This window comes from Pyxicephalus adspersus, chromosome 3 (assembly GCF_032062135.1).
Source record: "Pyxicephalus adspersus chromosome 3, UCB_Pads_2.0, whole genome shotgun sequence".
NCBI classification, from domain to species: domain Eukaryota; kingdom Metazoa; phylum Chordata; class Amphibia; order Anura; family Pyxicephalidae; genus Pyxicephalus; species Pyxicephalus adspersus.
Genome location: NC_092860.1, coordinates 62,581,479 through 62,603,191, shown reverse-complemented (window position 1 = coordinate 62,603,191; position 21,713 = coordinate 62,581,479). Strand labels below are relative to the sequence as shown.

At 40.5% G+C, this 21,713-nt stretch overlaps 1 protein-coding gene across 10 annotated transcripts in view; it reads left to right on the top strand.

The window, feature by feature from the left end:
- The window catches only part of ADGRL3 (adhesion G protein-coupled receptor L3), an 857,880-nt gene that overhangs the window by 289,892 nt on the left and 546,275 nt on the right, over positions 1 to 21,713 (top strand). For all 10 annotated transcript variants that reach the window (XM_072404919.1, XM_072404923.1, XM_072404922.1 and 7 more), the window contains exon 6: positions 18,515 to 18,574. In XM_072404919.1, coding sequence (XP_072261020.1) covers positions 18,515 to 18,574 — 60 coding nt within the window. The remainder of the gene's footprint in view (positions 1 to 18,514; positions 18,575 to 21,713) is intronic.

Genomic DNA, 21,713 nt, shown 5'->3' with positions numbered 1-21,713 from the left:
TCTATGCAAAAAAAATAGGATGACTTTTTGCATCAAAAAACTGACAGAATTAGAACGCTAGGGGGTTAAGGTCCCCTGTGCCCAGTGTGTGAGTTTTGGTGGGTGATTTTCTTTTGTCAGGTTTGTAGCAGTGCCATATTCTTTCCATTTTTTTCTTTATGGCTTTAATGGTGTTCTTCAAAGTATTCAAAATTTGGGATATTTTTTCATGACCCAACCCTGATCTATAATTCTCCAAAACTTTGTCTCTGACTAGTTTTAAATGTTCCTTGAGCAATGACTGCTATGCATACCATAATTTCTTTGCTTGCCAAACCTGCAAAGCACAAGGCTTCGCTCAGCCTTGGGAAGCGCACGGTTGCCCCCAGGACTAAGGAATGGTGTCTGGCGAAGGCCTGCAGAGGACTAGGATCCCATGGAGAATGCAGTACCAAGATTCCAGAAAATTCCAGAATACAGAGCCAGGTGATTCACAGGTAATCAGTCCACCAGACAAGGTATATAAGGGCAAGACAAAAGCAGAGTCGGGGCCACATGCAAAAGGTCATTCCAGGCAGCATATACTCTCAGAAACGAGCAAAATCAGCAACAGTAAATCTTACAAAATTACACACCAGCAGCAAATCAGGCCAGCCTAACACTACAACAGGCACTGGGGACTGTGAGCAGAAAGGCAGTCATGAGAGCGCAGGATTGAGTCAGAAACTAATCTGCCTCTAAAACCTCCTTCAGCTGTGCACAGCCTCAGAGTGTGTGCTGGGAATGCGGATAAAGTACATCATAGGTTGAACAGCTAAAGGGAAGCAGGGGCTACTGCTATTTCTTAGTTCTCCTTTCTGCTGCAAGTGACGTAGCTGGACAGATTAAACAGTGTTTGTTACTGCGATGGCGCACAACACAGGATCACCAGCCAGATAAGACATATTTTAGTTGTTTCACTATAGCATTGGTGGTTCCATTAGGCAACATGATGCATGAGCTTTCTGGAAATAATAAATCTTATTTGGCTCACTAAATCCCGCTAATTGTAGCCCACAGTGGTTTGTGCCTGAGCTATGAAATCAGGGCCTAATATTTGGAACAAGCAGTATGGAGTTCGGTTATGTTCCTTTTCACTAACGCCATACCTAAGAGAAATATAACAGTTGATCTGTTCAGTGAAGATGCAGACACAGCAGGAGCATTAGAGATAGGGTACAGTGCTCTTCAAATGTTTTGGCGCCCCTTATGTTTATGGTGTTTAAAAATGAAGTTTTAGGTATTTTTTCTGTTACTATTTTTTTAAATATATTTTTTAAAAGTAAATCTTCAGTAATAGGTGAACCAATTACATTAAAATTACAAAGCACTATGGGTTTTCTTAAAAGAAGTCACTTCAGCATGTGCTTCCACTCTGTCTAATTAAAACCTAAATAAATAGCTTTTACATAACATAGGTACCTCAGAGGCTTACACGCCCTCCCCCCTCCCCCTTTTACCCCCACCTTAATGATCACAGAGACCCATGCATGGATTAAATAGCCTTTCAGGCCACTTTATTAAACACAATTTAACCAGTCTTCTATTCAATAATTTAACATCCATAACATAACAACATATTTTTAACATATTTTAACCAGACTTGTAACAAAACCCCTTCCAACCTGTAAATCCTTCCACCCTACTTGTCCCTGGTTGCAGGTCCTCCATTGCTTTATCCTCCGCCATCTTCCTAGGGGGGCTACCACTCCTTCTGTTCCTCTGCTCCCAGCTGCACTGTGCGTAGCCCCTTCTCATTTTTCTTTGGAACTTCTCCCTCAACTTCCTGTATCACTCTGAGAGTCCCCACACTGAGATGGGTTCTCCCACTTCCAAATCATCCTGGTGTCTCCTACCGACCCCGAGGACCTCAACCGCCATAAGGGTGCCAGTGTGACCCCTCTGTCCTGCGCGCCCCCCCCCCTTACCCGCAAAGCCTGATGTACCCCTTCCTGTATTCCCAGGGCCCAAAAATCTGTGCCCACCACATTCAGGTGGACCCTGTCCCCCTGAAGAAACTGCCAAGTGTCTTCCTCCAGCTCATGGTGCCTAATAACCAATCCTCTATTCCTCTAAAGAAGCGGCCAACTTCCCGATTAACCTTTATCTGACCTTATTTACCCGATCCGGTCTTACAAAATGGCTGATGACCACCTCCTTCTTGTACTTTAAAAAACCTACTATGCCCTCCTTTTGTTTTTTTTTCACACTTCAAGTTTTATTGATAAAGAGGAGATAACAAAAAAAACATGAACATAAAAATACAGGCATACAATCATGTAGTACGAAAAGTAAATAGTACATACTGGAGAATCTTGTGGAAAAAACAACAATAGTAATCAACAAATTGGGTAACAACCAAGTGGGTCTATAACATTTGGTACAGTTAGTAACCATGACCTCTCAAAAGTACAAAATCGGGGAGAGAGACTCAGTTTTAATTATGGACTAATAGTTTATACTTATCAGCTTTAGGATTCTTCCATTAAGTATATCTCTTGCACCCTAAGAAGCCAGTTTTTAACCGAAGGTGGGACAGGGGACTTCCAGGACAAAGGAATCGGACTGTGAGCAGAGTTCAACAGATGCAGGGTTAAGGAGGTCTTATAGGAACCCAGGGAATCACCAAATATGTAACATTGTACCCTCAGCATGATTACACCTCCAACATAAGGCTGAGGAGTCTGGGAACCATTTGTGAATGCGATCCGGAGTAGGGTACCACAAAATTTTATACAAGGTTTCCTGCAATCTGGTACTTATAGAACACTTATGAGCCATTAAACACATATTCTGCCATTGTCGATCTAAAAACTCAACCTAGAGTGCTGATTCCCAAGCCCTTTTGACTCTAATGTTATCCTTACAGGTGAGTTCACAAATGACTGAATACAAATATGAGACTGTGTGACATACCGCAGTCCCTTTAAGACAGATCTGTTCTAGGATTGATCGATTTCTAGGAAACCAATTTCCGCAATATAGTTTTTAATTTGAATGTATGGCCACCATAGAATCAATTCGCCTTCTACCAGATCAGCTCAATCACTCCTTGACTGCAGTCTACCTGCCCTCAGGAAATCAGCTACTTTTGGTGGAGAAACACCTTTCCAATTTTGAAGAAAGGAGCATTGCAATCCCAGTGTAAATTCAGGGTTACCACATATCGGTTTCAGCAACCCTGGGGTAGAGGGAAAACCCTTTTGTCTAGTAAGTATAGAAAACACATGAAGTGTGGCACCTATAGTAGGGTGATTTTTGTTTTCAATAATTGTTATTAAGAATAAAAGTTTTACAATTTTTTTTAAGGAAAAACAAAAACACAAACAAGTCAAAAAGAAAAGGAATCAAACATAGTCCTTTGCACTCCTAGTAAATGGGCTTTTCATCAACACAAACATTTTGGTTTGTCTCACACTAAAAAGACAAACATTCTTATATAATGAACATAGATAAAAAAAAGGAAGGTCCTGCCTAGGAGGAAAAGCAAAAGAGAATGAAAAATAGTAGAAGAGAAAATAGAGGTGAAAGAGAGGGCCGGGAAAGGTTACGAACAGGGAAGGAGAGGACCCATATTTGAATATCCTTAGGGGCAAACACAACATAGAATCTCTCAAAGCAAGAGTAGATTCTTATCAAAATCAGTAGGCAGATAATTGTCTATCCAGGGGGCAGTAGGGTGCTTTTTAGTAGGGGACAGCACAAATCAAAAATGCGGATTTCCTACAATAGGAGTCACAATACAAAGACTAAGGCTATGTACACACGTGCAATAATTGTCGTTAGAAAACGAACGACTAACGACAGATCAACAATTATGCATGATTATTTGGAACAATCGTATTGTGCACAATTCTGTAAATGCTGTAACAATATGATTGTTCAAATATAATCCACCAATAGTGTACACACGCTAGATACGATTGTTTGAACGATGCAGGAAGTGACATATATGTAAAGGAAAAAGTGTACTGCAGAACCATTTACGATCACTGACCCACCATACACACAATAGATTGCAAATGATCATCACCCAATCAGACCTGCCAGAAGGGTCGTTTGTTTGCTGCGACAATCCTCGTTTAGTGGCGTAGAAGAAGTAAAGCTGTGTGGGGGAAGAAGTAAAGCTGTGGCTGCTGTTTTACTCAGCAGTGTGGGTCTCTCTCCCCCAGCACCAACCAGCAACAGTCTGTGGGTCTCTCTCACACCACACAAACTCCAGGGGATAGGAGAAAAGCTTCAGCAAGCAGTCTGCTACTGAACCCAGAGAGATCATCCCAGCTCCACTGTGCAGATTAAACCCAGTTCTCACTGGATCCCTGATAAATAATGCTGAATAAAAATAAAATACCTAAATACCTAATAAAAATAAGACATCCCCTGAAAATAATCCATATTGTGTCTTCTTGAGGAAAAATAAATATACGACAGTGTATTGTTTTCGGGGAAACACGGTAGTTAGGTTGAAAAAAGTTTTAGTATTTTAAAAAATAACAATGTATTCCATTTTTATTAGGATTATCCCCTAATATAAAAAAATCATCCTCAAAAAGATAGCCATACAATGCTAAAGATTATAGTTCTTCAATAAATCTGAGAAAACTTTTTTTATGCTGCATTCACAATCAATCTTGATGCTTTTCAAAAAAAAAAAAAAAATCTTCCTCATGAAATGTGCATGTAATGAGCATATGATGACAACTGCAATTTATAATCACAGAATATCCTCTTAAACAAATATCAATGGAGGTTACACAGTGCTTAGTAAAAATTATTAAAGCATATGACAACTGCGAGAAATGAATGAAGTGAACTCTTGCATCTCTAGATGTTCATGCCCAGGGGTCTGCATAGGTACAGTATTTTACAAATTCATAGCATGTGTTTTACCCTGAGCTGTTGGGCCTTACCTTTGTGCAGTTATAGGTCACCTACCAGTACACTAATTAATTGTAAATCACTGTCCACATCCTGGACTAGTCTTTTTTTTGTTTTCAAAAGTATAGATTAAAAACGTATGTTTCTGTATCTGGATTACGCATTGTGATTGAAGCATACTATCAAACCTGTTACCAAAATGCTGTTTTAGAAAGTAAAAGGGATGAACACTTCTGAGAAATTTTTGTGAATATTCACAAAACACTATTTTTAGTGAGTAAAGACTCATGTACCACTTCTAGTAATGATGCGACAAACTTCGGTTTGAAAAACAGAACGCGCGGATCCAAAATTACCGCAGATCCGTGTTTTTTAGATTGCCAAACCACTCTCTCGTTATTGTGTTTCCAATCACGGTAGAAAGTATGTTCAATTTGGTCAGAGCATCCAAAGGTTAGTGGAACCAAGTAGGGAGTTATGGGCATCCAAATGTTTAAAAAACATAATTTATTTAAAAAAAAATACTAACAATACATACACTTTGAATAAAATGCCAAACAAGCAACATAGGGTCACAAAACATAATATAAAAGATAAAATCCATAAAATGCTATTAAAAAATATTTATGGTCCGGACGCCTTTCGTGGCTATGACCTCTCAAGATCAGTGCTATTGGTTCTTGTCACAGATCCATGCAGGAAAAAGGGATCTGTGTTACTGTCTGTTACCCACCTCACATTCCTCTGCAGCCAGCAGTAGCAGCAGCCCTGTTCTGGAATCCTGTCCACTGGTCACTTCCTGGTCTCCTTTACTCCAGAGAACCAGAGTATTTCATCAGGTCTATTGACTTAAAACCTGTGTCTGCTCAGTGGACTCTCGTGGTTGAAAAATTATCTGCTCATATGTTACCTGACTGAAATTGCCCAGGGTGTCACGGAGCTTTTCCAAATGCTGGAAAACTTGGACAATCTTGTTTATATCTTCTGTGTCTGGATGGATACACCCCTGGAAGGCTTTACTTTACTTTACTTGGAAGGCTGATTTTAGACTGGAGAACCTAGGATTTTGGGGTTTCCCTTTACTGAGGATCAACTAATTTCTTGACAGGAAATCTCTTGCCTCTTGAAAAGTTATGGAAGAGGGCTGAATGAACAAAGAGCTACTGATGCCTATGCCACAACTTAGCAACTTCCCCTTTATACCTTCTTCCAAAAAGGATCTGGACCGCATACAGGACCTGTTTATCTGCCCACCTCAACAACGTGACACTAATTCTAATACTGCTGGGCAACAACCAGACCTGTTGTGGTGTAGATTTGCTTAAAGTACCCATCTAGACCAAGGGTGGGCAAACTTTTTCAGTCAGGAGCCACAATCTGATAAAAAAATTTGACAGAGAGGCCGGGCCTCTGGGAGAGTGGGTAGGGTTATGCCATTATGACGCAACTGAATGTGAAATTATGCTGGCATAACCCTGCCCCCCTCCCATCGCAGATCTGAGCCTACAATGGGAGGGTGGGCGGGTTGTGTGCAGTGACAGCCCGCCCACTCTCCCATCGTGGAGCTGAGCCTGAGATGGGAGAGTGGGCAGGTTGTGTGCAGTGACAGCCTGCTCACTCTCCCATCGCAGATCTGAGCCTGCGATTGGAGAGTGGGTTAGTTGTGAGCAGTGACAGCCCACCCACTCTCCCTTTGCAGGTCTGAGCCTGCAATGGGAGAGTGGGCGGGTTGTGTGCAGTGACACAGCCCGCCCACTCTCCCATCAAAAGCTCAGAGCCTGCGTTGGGAGAGTGGGCGGGTTGTGTGCAGGGACACAGCCCGCCCACCTCCGTGAGCTGGGATATGGGAGACGTGGACCACCCAAAGGGCCAGAGAAACAACCTTATCAGGCTTTATATGGCCCATGGGCTGTAGTTTGCCCATTCCTGATCTAGACACTAATCCAGATGATCCTAAACAGAAAAAAAATGGACTTTCCTTTTTAAAATATGGGAAATAACTTCTCTAGGTGAAGAACAGCCACTTCTTTTTACTTGATAGCCTGTTTGAGGATTTGAACTAAGGGAACCACCAAAGCAAAATCAAAAGAGTGAGCTGTCAGTCCCACTATCAGACTCCAAAGTCTCTGTGAAAGTTTAGAATCCTGAAAAAAATCTTCATTCTCTCCATACGACTTTCTTTAGTTGCGGACATAGTTATTTTCCTGCATTTATTCTGTGACAGCTTGATCAGTATTGTCCTAGAACATCTGTGGTTGTGTTTTCTTATCTTTAGTTGCTTCTTTAACCTTCCTAGCGGTAACCCAGAGTGTGTCTCGGGGTAGAAAAAAGTTGCTGAAAGCAGTAACCCCAGTCATACCCGGGGTAGGTAAACCTATGGGAAGTAATAGTAAATACAGCCTTACCTGATCCGCATCCCGCGTCGTCCACCGCCGCAATCCCTGTCTTCTTTCTTCTCCCTCTGGCGTCTGCACACGATGAGTCACCGGGGGAGTTCCTGGTGACGTTGGTGCGTGTGTATGTTGCCAGCAGGGGGAGAAAATAACTGTATTGAATGCAACACATTGGATTTATATGTGTAAAAGCAGTACATTGTTTTGATGAACATTTATTTTATAATATTATATAATATAATAGTATGAGAATAATATTTATTATTCTCATATATATATATATATATATATGTTTTTTAATTTAATTAATTTATTATATTTACATGATTTTGTGTTTTACATTTTTTTTACTCATACTATTATACTGTAAAGTACATTTTCATGAAAAACAATGTACCGCTTTTAGACATATAAATCTAGACAGAAATGTACCGCTAGGGAGGTTAAAGCAAGATGCACAGATAAGTTTGAAGGGCGATGCCTTGGTGCCACATGCCCAGCATACTTCAATTGCAGAATGATCTGCTAATTGACATAGAAGGGGCATGAGATATCCCTTAGCTTGATGGCATTAATCCGCCTTTCTCAACCTTTTAGGATGGGGAAAACCCCTGAAATAATGTTTGGGTCCTAAGGAATCAGGACACAATTCACGTTCATTGATGTCAGTGTTAGCTGACCTGAGAGGCACACATTGCACATTGCTCAAGGTAGCTTAGCATCTTTTGACACTGGCATACATGGAGACATATCCTTTGTTACACAACCTCTATTAGAGGCACTGTACACTGCTCTGACTTCCTGGTATGCTTTCTTGGGGGGCTTTAATCCAACAACAGAAAGAAACCACATTAAGCTCTCTTTTATTGTTTGATGCTCAGACTGCAATTTCAATGAGCCAGCAGGGGGCCCAAGGGATACAACATAACGCAAAGACATTCTTTCCTTCATACTCATCTCTACTACTGCCATTTGTATGATGGTTGTGAGCTGAAGTTAGCTGCACATATGCAAAGCACTGAGTGACATTTTTGGACAGCTATAAAAAAGTAAGTGTAAACAGGTAAAACATTTGTCTTACTGCTCACCTACCAGCAACAAAGAGGCTATTTAAGCTCCATATCACCATATGCTTGGCACGGGGTTCCTGAAACATGATGACTTTACTGTCTGCAAGGGGACTTCCCCCTTGGGAAGGCTGAACCAGGGAAGGAAAAATGTAGGGGAAACAAATGAATGGCCCTGGAGCAAGCACAGAAAAAGAACACCTGCAGGGGAGAGGGAGGTTACTTTTATACCTTTGGTAAGGCAGTCCTATGAAGATCGAGGGGCTGAACTAAGCTAGCTTTATTTTGTCAGAAGTGACAGGAAAAGAAATATCAGTTAAACACACACTTTGATATATGTTACAGACATGGGCTACAGTGTTCTCTCCAGCTCCTTATAGCTGGGCTCACCACCTGGCACTTTTGAGTAACCACTCAGTTGTTTTTGGGTGGTTACTCGTAATTTGGGTCACAACACAGGGGCTGCGACCCACCTACATTTTCTTGTAATAGATTTCCTAAAAGTAATTTGCTATTCGTCAGCAAATGTTTTTAATCCTGAATTAGATTTGAAATATCCCTGCAAGGCTGGTGACTTGCATGAATTAATCACCACAGCAACCCTCCAAGCCATGGCCCGCTTTTGCAACAAAATTTCAGGTATAGCTAACCGGATCACCTTACACTCTCTGGGACAACATTTTACTACAATGACTCCATGAACAGTCTAAAATGTAATTGTTTTTCTGTATTTGGATTTACCAGGTTTAGCTTGATTAGTAAATAATGAAAGTATCATGGAATCAAAGTTTGTAAATTGGTATGCAAATTTGTTTGCAAATTGGTATGCAGTCTAGTCTGGTATACCGCTGTGTGACTTCATCGCCTGTTTTACTGCTAATATCAATGGTTCTCAAAAGCTACACGTAAATACTGCCCACAAGATAATGTTAAATTATATCTGTGTAGATGAATATCGTAAAAACACTTTTATTTCGGGGGTAAAATCTTTTTGTTGCGCAAAAAGCATTAAAGCAGTGCTATCGCTCATATTAAGCGTAATTTAGTCTTGACGCTAATTAAAAACAGTTTATGAAATTCATCAAGCTTTTGTTATCACGTCTCATGTCAAGAGAAACCTTTTGTATTTCCTCCGTGTAGAAAAATCCCTTAATGACCTTGTTGCACAGGTCCTTTAGTTTATGAACGGCTTTAAGCTCTTTGTATTCACAGTGTATTTGGTGAAAATTTTTTTTGTAAAAGTCTGTTCGACAAAATGCTGTATCATATAATTGTTACATAGTTACATAATACACATCTATTGAGAACTTCTTTGCTGCTGTCTGTATTTAATTTCTTGGGAACGCAAAATATCTGTTAAAAAGCTTCCGCAACGCACAGACAAAACTTGATTTGAATCACTATGCACCAGGCACTTTTGGATGGGATATCTATCACAGTCAGTATCTAGTTTATGCCGTCATTCTCTTCAGACATTCTTTCATATCCACAAGGTTCACCTGCCACTGCGTGTCAATATCACTACAACCTTTTTGCACAGCCAAGGGTGTTTCAGGCAGTACACCCATACATTAAATTGAACAATAATATATATTTATATATTTATAAAATATTTTTTCACCATAACATCCAACATTAATTTGCCCAATCATTATGGCTCCAGCAAAAATAAAATTTCAAATAAATCACAATCAGTCCCCAACTTCGGCCATTTCAAAGCCTGACTGAATACCAGTATTAACAATATTGGGAACAGTATCTGAATTGTAGACTACATCATGCTTACTCAAACCTCCTTACAATTCGAAATTACAAAATGAAAAGCTTCCCATCATATATTTCTCTCAAGCTCGATTGATACACCTTTAAATTTTTTCATAAGACTTTAATTCAGGCTGTGATAACTAATACAATTAAGGAATGATTTTTAGAAAAAATAACAGTAGTAGAAAAATGTTTTGAAACAGTGAAGGTCATGCTGAATTTTAAAAAGCAAATCCAAAATCTTCAACTTACCAATATCATTGACACCAAGATGAACGATCAGGCCAAAATTGAAGGTGTCTGGATAAAACAAATTACAAATTATCTGATCTCATACCCTTAATACCTTTCCAATAACTTTTTACATTTTAAATAAATTGGTACATTATGGTACATTTTAAGGAACATTGGGTCCAAACATAAATTCTCAGAATAATACCACTGAGATGGGAGAGTGGCCAACTATCCAAGTATATGTAATTTTACCTGAAATTAAATGGATAGGTTAGGGCATATATACCGTGTTTCCCCGATGATAAGGCAGGGCCATCAAATAAGACAGCCCCCCCTTTTTAGGTAAAAATGAAAAATAAGCCCCCCCCCGCAAATAAGCCACCCACCGATTACTTACCAGAATCGCGTGGTGCGGTGGCATGAACAATAACTGTGTACTGTAGTCTTCTTCATGGGTAAATAAGGCATCCCCCTGAAAATAAGCCCTAGAGCATATTTTGGCCTTCAAAAAAAAAATAAGACAGTGTCTTATCATCGGGGAAACAGGGTACTACTATATACTATTGATAATAGTATAGCCAATACCCAATCTAGCATCCTAAATAGCTGCATCTATCCTGAATGGGTGTGAGGAGAATCTGAAGGGACTAAGGCCTAGTTCTCTCATACAACTACAGAGAACCTAGTTAACTGATAGTTGTTTGAGGGTACTTATAAGAGCTGTCTACACAACCAACTTGTCTATACTGAAGGAATTTACAAACTCTTGAATTTACAAACTCCTCACCCAGATCCTTAAAGCTGCAAAAAAGGCTAACCTAAAGGCTGTTTTAGAAAAACATACTGAAGATGCAGAGGAACAGATTCTTTTTAAAAGGTCTGAAGTGATCAGTCCCCTGGGGTCTGGGGAAAATTAGATCTCCTCTAGCCCTTCAGTACTTGTTTCACTGCAAAAAAAGGTTTTACAGGAAGGACCTTGGAATATACAGAAAAAGAATAAACCCGCTAGCAATTTAGACAAGTGAATATAGTAGACCTATTGTTGTATCAGCCAGCAGGGTTAACATCAAACTCTTAAACGGAGATACATAATGAAGGTCAGTATTCTCACAAAAGGCTATACATTTCTGCTATGTGGCCAAATACCCAGCCTATGTATTAGAAACAAGCAAACTTCAAATAGCATTAATAGCATTAGATCAAATTCTAAAGTCGCTCTGGGCAAGCATACACTTTCTGATTCGCCTCTGGCAAAAGCTCTTGAAACCATTCCCATCTGTTGTTCTGCTTTCCAGGGATGTACCTCATCATCACCCAAATGTTATTTTTCAAACACTGCAAAACAAATTACCATAACAGTTTTATTGTGAAGTGGGACATTGAAGATAAACAAATAATGATGAAACTTTAACCATTATTATCTGATTGTAGTAGGATTCTCCTATTGGCAAAGAACTGACCCCGAATTTCTACTATTGTTGAAGCTATACTATGATGTTAGTATTCTTCCTAGCCAGCCATGAAGCATCCCAGCCTCCACAGCACCAATGTTTAACCCAAACTGCAGCAAAGACTGTAAACTGCAGCAAACTTTGGAACCCACTGAGTCAGTGAAAAAATGACATCATCCAAAACAAAATCCAACAAAGACTGAGGGTCTCTTAAAAATACTTTTTTCTCTCCTAAAAAGGAAATTATGGGGCTTTTTATCTTTTTAATCTGCGAAAGACCTAACCTGAACTCCAAAGGTGCTTGTTAGCCCGGGTCCTATCTTTCAGGTAACGTAACCCCACTACCCGTGTTCCATGCCAGAGTTTCCTTCCTGCTGGAGACTTGCACTGGTGTTTGAGCTGGCGTCGGTGTGTCTCTCCTCATCTATGAGGCAACACATACATGCCCTCTGTTTCTACAGCCTATGGCTGGATCTCTGCAGGTATTTAAAGGCACTTCCTACTACAGGAAGTTGCCTGAGCAATCTCAAGGTTTAGTTTGTCTAAACTCCTAGTGCAAAGGTGCTTCCTCTGTTTGCTTTGCTGTGTACCGGACCTTGTTTACTTACCCTTGGACTTTCCCTGTTTGCCGCCTGACCCTGACCTCGGATTATGTTTTTGGACTTTTGCCTGATTGCCGCCTGACCCTGACCTCGGATTATGTTTTTGGACTTTTGCCTGATTGCCGCCTGACCCTGACCTTCGATCTTGTTTTTGGACTTTGATTGCCACCGCCCTCTAGGCCACACAAACCCCCTCGGTGCTTGCACCGAGTACCCTGACCTCTCTGGTCAGCTGCCACTGACCTGGGAGTCGCTCTGGAGTGGCACCTGGCAGCTACCCTGCGGCCCAAGCCTATCCTCACCGTCAGAGGCCCTAGTGAAGACCAGGTACCCAGTCAGTGGCACAGTGGGTCCACACCTGCGTGCATTACAGTGCTGTGTCAATTGTGATACCAAGAAATTCAAGAAGGACCTGTTTTTTTAAGGGGTAAAGGAACTCCAAACTCATCACCAACAGAAAAAAACAAACTTAACAAGTCAGCAACAAGTCATCTAAGTAGTGAATTTCACCGTTAAAACCGGATTTAGTTCTCACCACCCATTTTAAAGAACTTTAGTAGGTTTCAAAATAAAAGCAAGCAAGATGAAGAGCAGCCCATAGACAGACGCCTATTCAAAAAATACAAATTGTTGAAATAAAAAACAAGAGAAATGAAAGAACCAGGAGAAATTGGAAGTAATCCTAAGTTAGTTTTGATGGGAAGGATAGATGGTGAATTATTGGAGAAGAATTTGGTTCCTTTTTGGGAACCACACTCAAGGGGGAAATCAGAAAATTCTAAAAGGGAGAAAGAAGAAAGCCAAGGGTAGGTTTCCTCATCCTATCTCACTGAAAGTCTTCTCCTTAACTACATTTTCCAAACCATAAACTGATTTAAGGTTAATAACTATTGTGCCTGGAATGAACCCTGGAAAGAAGACAAGTCAAAACATTCAATAAAACCTTCAAATATTAGAAGAGCCTAATAGTTGTCTGAGTATATTGTTAACCATTGATACATTTTTAATTTTTTTGGGGGGCTTCATACCACACTTGAGGGACAGATAAACGGACAGAATAAGAATTCCTTCGAAGAAGGCAATAGGGAAAGTCTGTCAACCCCCCTTTTAATGACATTACCGACAAGTTAAATGAAAACCTATAGGGGAAATTTCACAAGGGAGGGCCTTCCTTAAAACAAGTTTCAGGAATATTATGTGAACTCACTGACAACTGTTACTGGCCATAGTAGTATTCTCGGGACAAAACTGGTGTATTGACAGATACTGGGTTAGAAGCAGCTACAGTAACCTGCCCACCTAACAGGTCCAAATGTAAAACTTCATTATCTCCTGAGTGCACATGTGCAGGTCTCTGTAATGGCAGTGGCTTAACCAAGCTCCACATCACCCAGAAAAAAAGCAGCAACAAGCAGTGCTTTACGGATTACCTCCTCCACACTTCAGTCCCTCCAACTTCCAGGCACCTTCGGGCACCCACTCCCACCCTTCTTAAAAGCAGCAGGCAAAGCAGGAACGCCTCATGGACTCCGCTGGGCTGCAGACCTAGTTGGGGCCTGCAGCTTCCCAGGATGATGACCCTAAAGCTCCTTCTGGGATTCTTACAGCGGGAGCAGCACTGTAACCAAGTGACACAGCACTCCAAAGGTCACAGGACATGCTGCTGCAGCGTAAGGCAGCCTTACAGGGAGCCAGAGCCCTTTGCAGCCCTGCGACCAGTGACCGCCTGACACTGTTCTCAAGTGAGCTGGAATCCTCACCTCAGCCTTCTTCAGTGGTGGAACCACCAATGGCTGACCCTGAGGTACAGCAATTTCCCTCTTCTTTCACATTGGAACGTTTCCAACCAGTATAACACAAGGCATTAGAGGCCCAGTTTAAGAGGCTAGCTGGACACTTCTTTAAAGAGTTACATGAATTACATCACCATTCCGCACAACATGAGGGCCGCATGCCTGATACAATGAACTTAGAGGTCCACAAAGAAGATATTGACTCTCAAATCAGAAATCCAGACCTTTCATTACAAGTTAGAGGATGCTGAAAACCATGCACATCGTTCTAATCCAGGTATCTGGTACCTGCCTGAACATTGTTGACCTGCCCTCCACAGTCCTAGCACTTTTATGGGAGCTTGTGCCTGACAAACTGGTAGAGTGCCTTGAATTGGATTGGGTCAATAGAGCCCTTACTAGACCCCAACCTAATTGCCCTCCTTGCGATGTTCTTGTCAAGTTCCACTTTTACCGCACAAATTAAAATATTTTGCACACTTTTCCAGAGAAAAGGAACCACTGTGTTTCATCCATGTGGACATGAATACCAAATATTTGCAGACCTGGCTCCCTACAATCTTGAAAAGAGCCATGAAATGCTACATTCAAATACTTCAACAATACCTCATTCAACACCTCTGGGGCTTCCTGTATCGAATGACATTTAGATATCACGGGGTGATTCACATTGTAAATACCTCGAGGCAAGCAAAATGTTTACATATCCTGGACCTCTCTAGCATGTCCTCCTCCAGTGCCTCCACTGCCTTAAGATCTCCACACCAAGACCATAACCTACCTTCTGGTGTGATATAATCTGCTTGCACATGATTCGCTACAGACAGATCTTTCCTCATAGCTCAAGGTGTTTTTTCCTCATATACCTCTGGTGGATTTACAAATGATCCTCTCCCTAAAATGGATGGCCTTTTTCCTGTTGAAGTTTCCCACCTACAAAAATGATCTACTGTTCCCGATCCCTCTCCTTTCTCTGTGATTGTATTTAGGATCTGCTTTATTACCGCAGCCTAGCTGCCACAGGACCTATACCTGTGTTACTGCCTCCTGTTTATCCCTTGCTTGTGTTTGGTGTATGATTGTATGACTGACAGCATCACATGCTCTAGATGGAATTTTTATTCTTGAGATTGCACTAGCTAAGCTGCCAATTGATGTTTATGTGTATGTGTTATGAGTCTGAATTATATCTTCTACGACAGACTGAGGGCTACATTAGGGCCTGTGACCTGGTCATGTTCAAAACCTGAGATACTACCCATTGCGTTGTTAGTCATGTTAGTGTCCTAAGTGCTTTTTTACACAACCAAAGTGTAACCTTAGGATTGGATTAGTTTTCATGTTATCTTTTATGTGTATGGGCCAATACTGAGTGCTTCCCTTCCCCCAATTGGTGATGCTGGTGTTATGGTGGTGTCCTACTCTGATCCCTAATCAGTTGTCCCTCTTTCTGATTACTTTTGTTTACAGCACTGGGAGAGAACGTAACACACGCAACTCAATGTGTAGTTAGATCACTCTGATCATGATCAGTGCATGATCACATGACTACAGACAACTAGCAGACATGATAAATGTCCTTGTTCTCTTAGAACAAGATATTTTTGTCAAAGGAACAGATAAATGGACGAAGGGAGGAAAGGAAGAGTTTAAAGGCAAAAAGGGGGAGCGGACGTTCGTTTACTGATAAGAAGAGTACAACTAGTTTCAACATAATTCAATCATCTACAAAACATAACAAAAGCACAAAAATAATTAACTTCAAGACTCAGCAAAATTCCTCAGCTTCTTACATTTCCATCTTTTTATTCTTCAAAAAATGTTAACTACTTGGCCTCCTACCTATGTTCCTTTACATAAAAATAGACAGCTTTAGGTTCTTGGGCATACATTAATTGAGGAAGCTGAGTGATTTTTGATTTGCATATTGACAATAATATAGTAGTACATTGTACACAGCAGCATGCAAAGATACATATACTGATGATAATAAAGATAAAAGCTATAAATTGCTTAATCCCTTATCCAATATTGGGAAATAGATTCCATAACCAGTCAAACAACCCTAAACCGCTATTTTGTTTAATATGCTGAGCAAGATTCTTAAGAGTGTTAATTGCATTGTGCACAGATTCTGAATGATCCGTCATGTTAAAACAAACTGCAAAATAGTCAAATAGTCAATGACTGCTCTTTTTTGTAAGATTACTTTCATAGCAGTAGTATAATCAGTCAATAATCTGGAAAGGCAAGGGAAGTGTTATTAAGTGCCTTTGCTACTATACAAGCCAGGTGTGTGAGGTCAGTGTATGTAGCTACTGAGAGTCCTGGGACACCTACGATTGAAGCAGCTAAGGCCACAACTTCTGTTTTGGATAGTAAATGTAGGTCAGCTGAACACGTGTCACTTAGGGCTAGGGAGGAACGTTTTATATGCATGGGTGATAGTTCTTTCCTCTGACCCATGGCTAGGGCCATTCTTGAGAAAGTAGAAGGCACTCCGGAAATGTTAGCAGGGATTTAATTATAAGTCGTGTTTCCACAGGACCACAACCAGCCTGTGGGTAATTTACCATGTTGATAATGGCTAGGGGACAGTTGAGTGGAATTAGAGAGCATAGGGTTATGAACACCTATGCAATCCTTTTCAATTTGGCTACATAAGCAAAAAGAATGAGATGTAGAATTTTGAAAGTTTGTGACTTTCTGTAATTCTAATATCTTACAGTGGGATATTCAGAGGGGTTACAAGTCATACGGTAACATACATCACCCTGGGTAATATTTATAGTATGTGTAAAATTAATACATTTTTCAGGGAATCAAAGGTTTTACAGTTGTTGCAAAAGTTATACAGGTTATGAAGTAAATGTATGTCACTTTCAGTAACATCAGTGTCATTGTAGATATTGCTAAAGACTCTAAGCAGTATGTTGACTGGAGTGGAGACAGCAATCAAACAGGAAGTTAACATATCTTGAGTACTATGCATAACAGATAAGCAAAAACTAGAGCTATTATATGTTTCTTTGGCAGGACGTTCCCATATGTTATCCCAGAAATCAGTCCAGTCACTATACTCAAATCCTCGCCGGTGGATAAACGGGGTAGAGTCATTTTTTAGGCTATTTTTTAGGCTTGATTGGAGACAAATGAAGGGCACATTGTTGATAGTGGCAAGTTGTTGTGACCCAAACTGGGCAGAATATGACCATGATTACAGATTGTCATTCTGTATTCATATCAACATAAATGAAGTAATGTGGCTTCAACTGTCTTGCATTTAGGACCCATATTCACATTGGGCAGCACAACTATGTCTTCTGGTTGCTCCCCTTATTTACAGACAATGGCTGTGGTTTGTGATAGGTGAAAATACATTGAATAGACTTCTCCTTTCTTCTTCTGAATGAACATCCCCTGTTTATCATGTTCCAGCAGGCATATAATAGAATTACAGATGACTAACCATTTTTGCCTGCTCAAAGAAGGGTTAAAATGTTATACACATGCTAGATGTTTAGCAATTTTCCATGGGTGAAGTACACATAAGCATTAAACTGCTTTATTTGCATACATTTGATCACATATTCAATGAGAGTTTACTTCTGGCAGACTGCTTCAGCATATTTAAAGCTGCAACAAACAGGAATGTTACAAATAAACCCATTTTGATGTAAAATGCTGTGAAGCTCCAAGCAAGCTGCTGCAGGGTAAAACCACTGAAAATAGGAACATACTTTCCTACCTTTCCTACCTATGCAGAAGTACTTGTAATTGTGGGTACTTTTTAAAGAAAAGTTGAACAACCTTCATCACATGGGGTATGCAAGGCATAGTACATAGTATGAGGTGTCCAAGGTGAAAAGCTAAAATAGGGTTGAACTTGTTTTTACATGCAACCTAGGGCTGCAGAACCCACAGTAGTTTTTGACTCATGACTCACGTGGCTGTGGTTGCCTAGGCAGATAAGTTTAAACACAGCATATGTATATATATATATGTCTTCCACCTCTGTGCATTATTTCTTGACCATTTTTTCTGCAGTGTGTGTGTGTTTCTTGGGAGATTTGCCTCTCTGGCCTGTAGATGCAAACAAAATTAGAGGAAACATCCCAAAAATGAAAATATTTTGTTTTATCAATATTTTTGTCTTACCAAATCCTGTTTCTAAAAGTTATTTTAATGTATTAATTTGCATATTTGTTTTAGGGGTTATGTATGCGAGCAATTATCAGTAAGCATAATGTTAACAGTACTGTAAAAACAAAAAAACTGTATATTAAGACATTTTTTCTCTTTCATTTTTTTTAGGTATTCCTTTTGTTTCTATAAAATATGTTGTTCCCAACAATGAAATATCTGTACCTAAAGGTGAGTGTTTCTATCTTTACATATTTCTTTCCTTGATTTTATTTAGCTATCTTGGCAATGGTGGCCATACACAGGAATATATTTGTGACACAATGTTTAGAAATAAAATGTTTGTAAACTGAAAAAATAAAACCTTGTCTGTTAAACTGTAACTACCAAAAATTACATAATATATATTGTATTCTGTTGCTAGCATAATACAGTTGTGTTTGGGTTAGTTTTGCACAGTGTTAGTAAAAGTAAAACCCTATGAGAGTGATGTGTGATATAAGCACCTCTATCATATTATATGATTTATCTCAAATGATAACTGTTGTACTTCTTGATTTGTTCAGAAATAGAAAGAAGTAATTCATTATGGATTGACTGACAGGATTAACAGGTAATATAACTAGAATATGAGATAGAGGTATTCAGAAAAAATGTTGTGCTATGGATAGACAGGATCTTAGTTTTTCTTTATTTATACAATTAAAAGCTCTTTGTGGGGGCCGTGGATAGGTGCGCAACCAAGATGGTCACACACAGAGGCAGCAGAGACACACACACAGGACAGAAGCACATCATAGAGCTTCCAGACACTCCAAAATAGGCAAACCTCAAAATGAATCGCTTACCAACAAGACCTTGAAGCATTTTCATTTGGTACAACTTTCCGGGACCTACAGGAGATGTTTCAATTACCAGCACTCTGAATGCCAGGAGATCGGAGGATCCAAGATGGCACTGAACACAGGGAGAGCGGATTCAAGTGAGGAGTCTTCATGGCATCAGGTCAGGTACAGCCAGCATTTAAATCACTTACCCTGGGTGACCTGAATAATGTTGCCAGGGACATTAAATCCATCTGTCCACAGCAGCTATCATGGATCTCAAATCAGAGATCCAGTGCATTTTAGACAAAATCAGGCAGCTGGTGGAGGCAGGGACACAGAGAGACAGCCATCTCTAAGCTGGACACACAATAATCATCTGATCACAATGCATAGGTATCTGGAGGTATTGGACAAGAGGGGGAGCCGCCAGAACTTTAGAATAAGAGGGATACCAGAGAAGGTCACCCCAGAGCAAACACTGCCTAACAATTTACTAGAATGATCTCCAGGCACACAAACTGAATTCACACGCCTTCACAGTATGCAGAATACAAGCCCGAGGACCAGACACAGCTGTGCCACGAGACGTTATATGCTGCCTCCAATCTCATTGAAGGATAACATCCTAAGTGCCAGACACCCAAACCAAACCATCACATTTAATGGGGCCAATTTATCACTTTTCCAGGATTTATTTCCTGTCAGCCTGGCTAATCCCTGAGCACTGAGACTTCTTGACTGATGCTCTTTTGTGACAAGGGGATACCATATAGATGGAGATTCCCCTTCGATCTGAGCGCCACTCGTAATGGCAAACAAATTCTTCTCTGAATGCCAGAGGACCTACCCTTCTTTTGTGAAGCCTTGTGTCTGCCACAAATAGATCTTCCAGAATGGTACAAGGAACTCACTTCACCAGCCTTGCAATCTCGGGAAACAGCTGCAATGGAAGCATCTCTGGACAGATCCTCTGTGAAACGCAGCCACCAAAGCAGGGGTCCTCAAACTTTTTAAACAGGGGGCCGGTTCACGGTCCCTCAGACTGTCGGGGGGCCGTACTATAGTTTGAAAAAAAACAGGAGAACATTCTTATGCACACTGCACAAAACGTATTTATTGTATAAAAAACATGAAAGAACAATACTATATGCACAGCACACTTGCCGATCATTAAAAAAAAAGTGGCGTTTACTTTGGCTTTAAAATTGCTTGAGATTATTCCTTTGCATGGAAAATGCACAGATAAATTTGAATTTTCACTGTGTGTATTGAAAATGCAAATTTATCTTGCATTTTCCATGCAAATGAATAATCTCAAGCAATTCATTAATTTTCTTCTTTTTATACACCCTACCCTACACCCAACACTACCCCACACTTTTTATTAATTAAAAAAGGGCTGCTAAAAAAACTTTGTCAGTGTCTGCTACCTTTCACTCACTGCTGCCTTCATACATCGGCTGGATCACACTGCAGCACATGTGTACATGATCAATGTGCATAGTATGTTTATACTATTTACAAATGTACATTGATCATGTACATTTGTGCTGCAATGAGCAGGGAATGAAGGCAAGCAGTGAGTCTACTCTACTAGATTGTAAGCTCTTCGGGGCAGGGTCCTCTCCTCCTGTATCACTGTCTGTATTAGTCTGTCATTTGCAATCCCTATTTATTGTACAGCGCTGCGTAATATGTTGGCGCTATATAAATCCTGTTTAATAATGATAAAAATAATAATTGATCATGTACATTTGTGCTGCAGTGAGCAGGGAATGAAGGCAAGCAGTGAGTCTCTGCTCTGCTCATACCTTCTCTGCCTGATGGCTTCAGCCCGACAGCTCCAGCGTTACCCCGGCAACAGTGGTGTCACGTGACCGGGTTCCCTGGAGTGCAGATGGCAGGAAGCCAGAGCTCAAGCAGGAGAAGCAGCCTGGGCTGCCGGCGGGCCGGATAGAGAACCTCAGCGGGCCGTATTCGTCCCGCAGGCCGTAGTTTGAGGACCCCTGTGCCAAAGGAACTAGAGCGACAACTCCAAGCTAAGAACTACCAAAACCTACAACCAGAACACTTGAAGCAGATCCAGATGGGCTTAGGGAATCTAAAGCCTATGTGACTACACCACTTTATTCAGCAACCTGCCATACACACCAAAAGGAAACACAAAGGCGGTATACCGCCGTTACGCATATGTTTGAATACTGGTTCTTATTTTGTTTCTATTGTTTTAGATAAAATTCTAAGCACTAAGCATGTTATGCTTTAAGACGGTTTATCTTTATATATGGAAGCATTAAGCTTACTCTTACACTTTCTCTTCTTTTTCCTATGTGTGAGTGTCACACTCATGAATGGTATAACTCTAATATCACATCGCTATTGCAGATTCTGCCTCATTTCTACCCGTACCCAGTAATCTAAAGAATTATAACTAGTAGTTAGGATCTTTTACCCGTTGTAACCACCACCCCAAACAGTGGGAGAACGGTACTTGTGGGGTTGCTCTTGGACCCTGAGAATCTATATTTGTTGGTATTGTTTTT